The sequence below is a fragment of the Amaranthus tricolor genome, chromosome 11, assembly GCF_026212465.1.
Source record: "Amaranthus tricolor cultivar Red isolate AtriRed21 chromosome 11, ASM2621246v1, whole genome shotgun sequence".
Classification (NCBI taxonomy): domain Eukaryota; kingdom Viridiplantae; phylum Streptophyta; class Magnoliopsida; order Caryophyllales; family Amaranthaceae; genus Amaranthus; species Amaranthus tricolor.
In genome coordinates this window covers 16,171,347-16,175,862 of record NC_080057.1, presented here as the reverse complement: position 1 = coordinate 16,175,862, position 4,516 = coordinate 16,171,347, and the positions used below count along the sequence as shown (strand labels likewise).

Here is a 4,516-nt window from a genome sequence, read left to right as displayed (position 1 = left end):
CTCAAACCATCAGCAACCAAGTTCGTTCGTCCCTCATGATACACAAAATCTAGATCGTAATCAGTCATCAACTCGAACTACCGACGCTGTTGCATGTTCAAGTCACTCTGGGTGTAAAGATACTTTAGACGCTGATGATCGGTGTAGATTCCGCACTTGACTCCATATATGTAACACCCAAGAAACTAGTACCACATAATTAAGGTTAATAACCTTGGAAACTAAGGCATTAACATTCTAATTTTAATTAGAACAAGAAGCTTAGAAATGATTAAGTTTATAAGGAACTTTTCCCCCGAGTAAATTTAATTCGATTCCTAAACGAGCTTGCTTAACCCCACTCATGTCAAAAATTATGCAATGTAGGCATAATTACATCTTTTTTTTCAAGTTAGCTAAGGTAAGCAAGCACCTCAATGTACAACAATGTACACAACTATGATCCTTTTTGATTTCTAATTCTTCATGTCTCGTGTTTTAAGCCTACAAAATGACCTTCTTATGTTCTAATTAGCCTTCCCTACTAGCAAGCATGTCAATACGTGACACCAATCCACCTAAGCTAGGGTATGTGGCATGAACATAAGAGAGAACTTCAAGACTAAGCAAAGTCACCTCCTTGCTTCTTTCTTTTGAGCTGGCGGCACTTATCAACTTGTTCCCTTAAATTAGTTCTCATCCTCCTTAACTAAGGAAGCTAAAGGCTTCCCACTACTCTGAAAACTTTCCTCTACATACTCAAGCAAGAAATCCCTTCAAACCTTGCTTAAAAGATCACCAAAGAACACAAGCACGAAGGCAGCAGCACACGCCTGGCAGGACGTGTGTTTGGCAAGGGGTTTCATCAACCTTTTGGTGATTTTAACCCTCGAATTAAGGTACCTAGCACCCATTCTAAGTTAGTATTTTTCATATACAACATGTACAAATGATTTAATCCAAGTCTCATGCCTTAAAAATGGGTGAAATTGAGCAAAGACCAAACCGGGTACATGCTGTGACCTTCTGAGTATGTCGAGACTATTTAGGATACTTAAGAAATGATTTTAGCTTTGTTGTTTTTACATATTACTCCTAATGAAATTTTTGATATTACATGTTAAATTCGTGATATGGGTATTTTTGTAAGTATTTATAATTATTTTTATATTGAAGTCCTATTTTCAGTGTTTTCTGTTAAGGTAACATGTTCTTGCCCTAGATTAATCAAACTTAAAGGACTTGTTATACTGCTCTAATTAACCCCAAATTTGGACATAACACTCCTACTTATATTGATATAATTGTGTCCAAATTTCATAATCTGGGTAATTTTCTAAGTGTTCTTTTTAATTGGATTCGTAGAAACGTGCAATTTGAAAAGTCAATTTTACCTATTGTTAATTAACTAGACTTAGAGACTAATATGTTAACCCAATTTTCGTATTTCTTAATGTTTTGGAAATATTAAATATAGGCCTAAAACATATCCAAAAATCAGATTCAAATCAGTTCATTTAGGGTTCCTAATGAGCCTAAGAACATTACGTAGCTTCACTTTGTTGAGTAGCAAGTGTTCTGTTTTTAGAATATTAGTTGAAAAATGAGACTCTTAATGTTTTAGCATATTTGACTTAGTTACGGGCAGAATTAGCTTAAACCGTTCAAATAAAACTTTTAGGTCTTTTAAAGTACTTGAATTTAGGCTCAAGAATGACTTGAATTGGAGTTGTATACGCTGAGTTATGGCCTTCGTCATACACTGGACAGAGCAATTCTGTTTTTAGGAAAAGTTGTTATGTTTAGTGTTTTTCCCAATTATGGACTTAGATTTGATAAATGCTTCCTTAATGAAAGGTAAATTTTATAAAAAGTTAACCAATTTAGGCTCAAAAATTTCTTAATTTGAAGCTGTAAACAGGAAGTTATGACCTTTGAAAGTTTGGTAAAAATCTGAAGGAATCCAGTAAGGAAGGGATTAAACTAAGCCACCCTCTTTAATGCAAAATAGTTGTTAACCTTATTTTTAAGGATATTTATGCTTCATAGATATAATATGTTATGGATATCTTATGATGCATGAAAGTTATTTCACCTGGATGGCATGAAGCATGAATTGGTTGCCCAATACTTCATGATGTCATTATTATATGTGATACATGTATAGAGAGGAAAACCCTTAAACTGCGGTTGATGGGTGAGACAAATGCCACCACCATTCGGTATGGAATGGTGATATTATAGGGCCCCACACACTCGGTATGGAGTGTGTTAGTGTACTTGGTATGGAGTACCATATCCTCAGGTGGTTGTCGTCGTTCGATTATTGCATTCGGTATGGAATGTTAATAGGGGGAGTTTAGCCATTCTTAGACACAGTTAGTGCGCTAATTGAGGGATTGTAATCCCGGCAAAGCTTGAGAAGTACTACTGCGTGTAGTACTGGCGTATGTTCCTCTGCTATAATTAATGTGTGATTTTACAGCTTATACTGTTATGCTTGCATATGATTACATTGGATACTGTTATGCAGTGCATGTTTACAGTAGAACATTTTATTACAAGGATTAAAATGAATTTATGTGTTGAATTATTGATGTAGCTTTCTATGACCATAGTTATCCTTCTACGTTATGTGTTAGATATTATCTTAGAAGGAATGCTAGTTACTCCTCATTGACTGTGGACCGTTGTTAATATTTTCAGGTGAAGATTATGAATGATATACTTATATGTTGTCAATCGGTCGTCGGGCAACATTTTGAGAGCTTAGAGCCTGGCCTCTGAAGTTTTAATTTAGTGTCGCATGTGTTTTGAACTAGTAGAAAAAGTTTTTACACAGTCCTCATTTTACTTACCTATGTGAGGTTGTTCTGCCTCACGTTTCCTTTTTTTTTTTGGAGTTAAAACTTTTAGTACATAATTTTCTAGGTCTACTATTTAGCCATATGTTTATAATGTTGATTAGTTTATAATATTTTATTCCCTTTTTCCGCCTTTACTTCTGTGTCAACGTAATGCACTGTCCCGTAGTGTGCTTCCGCGTCAGTAATTACAGATAATTATGGGACGAGGTGTTACAATATAGATAATGCCGCCATATCTTAAGAACAAAAACTATAGCAACTAACTCTAAGTCGTGAGTAGGATAGTTAACCTCATGTGTCTTCAACTGTTGTGAAGCGTAAGCTATCACCTTACGATCTTGCATAAGCACACAACCTAAGCCCTTCTTCAACGCGTCACTATAAACTATATAATCCAACTTAGGGTTGGGTAGAGTAAGAATAAGGGCTGTAGTTAACATTTCCTTCATAGTCATAAAGGCATGTTCACACTGATCAGACCATTCAAACTTCTTCTCTTTCTTCATCTGTGAAGTCATAGGCCGAGCAATGCGTGAGAAATCTTTGACAAAACAACGGTAATACCCAGCTAAGCCTAAGAAACTTCGTACTTTTGTGACGTTCTTTGGCGACAACCAGCTCTGTACTGCCTCTATCTTTGTCGGATCCACTAAAACACCCTCTTTAGAGACAAAATGACCAAAAAAGACACTTTCTCCACCAAAACTCGCACTTTGACAGCTTTGCCTATAGTTTGTGTTCTCATAGAGTTTGTAAAATTAACCATAGATGTTCCTCATGATCATCCGAGTCCTTGGAATAAACCAGTATTTCATCAATGAAGACTACCACAAACTTATCCAAATAAGCACTAAATACCTGGTTCATCAAACACATAAACGCGGCTGGGGCATTTGTTAACCCAGAAGGCATCACGGTGAACTCAAAGTGCCCAAAACGTGTCCTAAAAGTCATTTATGTATGTCTCCCGCAGCGATCCTCAATTGATGATAACCCGACCTCAAGTCAATTTTCGAAAAGATCCCAGCTCCCCTCAATTGGACAAACAAATCATCTATTCGAGGTAACGGGTACTTATTCTTAACGGTCACCTTGTTTAACTCTCTATAATCAATAGATAACCACAAACTCCCATCCTTCTTCCCCACGAATAGCACTGAAACGCCCCAAGGTGAAACACTTTGTCGGATATAACCCTTATCCAACAATTCTTCAAGCTGAGACTTCAACTCCTCCATCTCCTTTGGGTTCATGCGATACAGGGCATTTGAAATTGGTCTCATTCCAGGCACCAAGTCTATCGTGAAATCAATTTGTCGTTGAAGAGGCATGCCGGGAATTTCATCAGGAAAAACGTCTACAAACTCATTCACCACAGCGATATCATTAGGGTCCACCTCCTTCTTCCCCTCCTGACTGATGTCGCACAAGTACAAAGGATCTCCTTGTCTCACAAGTCTTTGCAACTCCAAGGTCGACACTAAGTTCGTTTTACGCCCCTTGGAGTATTTTCTATACCTAATGTTTTCCCCGAGTGTAACTACCAACAACATTCTCTGTTCTCTACATTCAATTGTAGCTTTATATTTTACTAATCAATCCACTTCTCGAAATTACCTCCAAACCCTCCATGTCTAACACATACAAATTACTAGGAAAGACAACTCTCC

At 37.0% G+C, this 4,516-nt stretch overlaps 1 protein-coding gene across 1 annotated transcript; it reads right to left on the bottom strand.

Annotated features, from left to right (window-relative positions):
- Positions 1-3,031: 3,031 nt before the first annotated feature.
- On the bottom strand, positions 3,032-3,800 carry LOC130826552 (uncharacterized mitochondrial protein AtMg00860-like). The gene is made up of 2 exons (XM_057692135.1): positions 3,682-3,800; positions 3,032-3,572 (listed from the first exon to the last, which is right to left on the bottom strand). The coding sequence occupies exons 1-2, from the start codon at positions 3,798-3,800 to the stop codon at positions 3,032-3,034; spliced, it is 660 nt and encodes a 219-aa protein (XP_057548118.1).
- Positions 3,801-4,516: the final 716 nt, after the last annotated feature.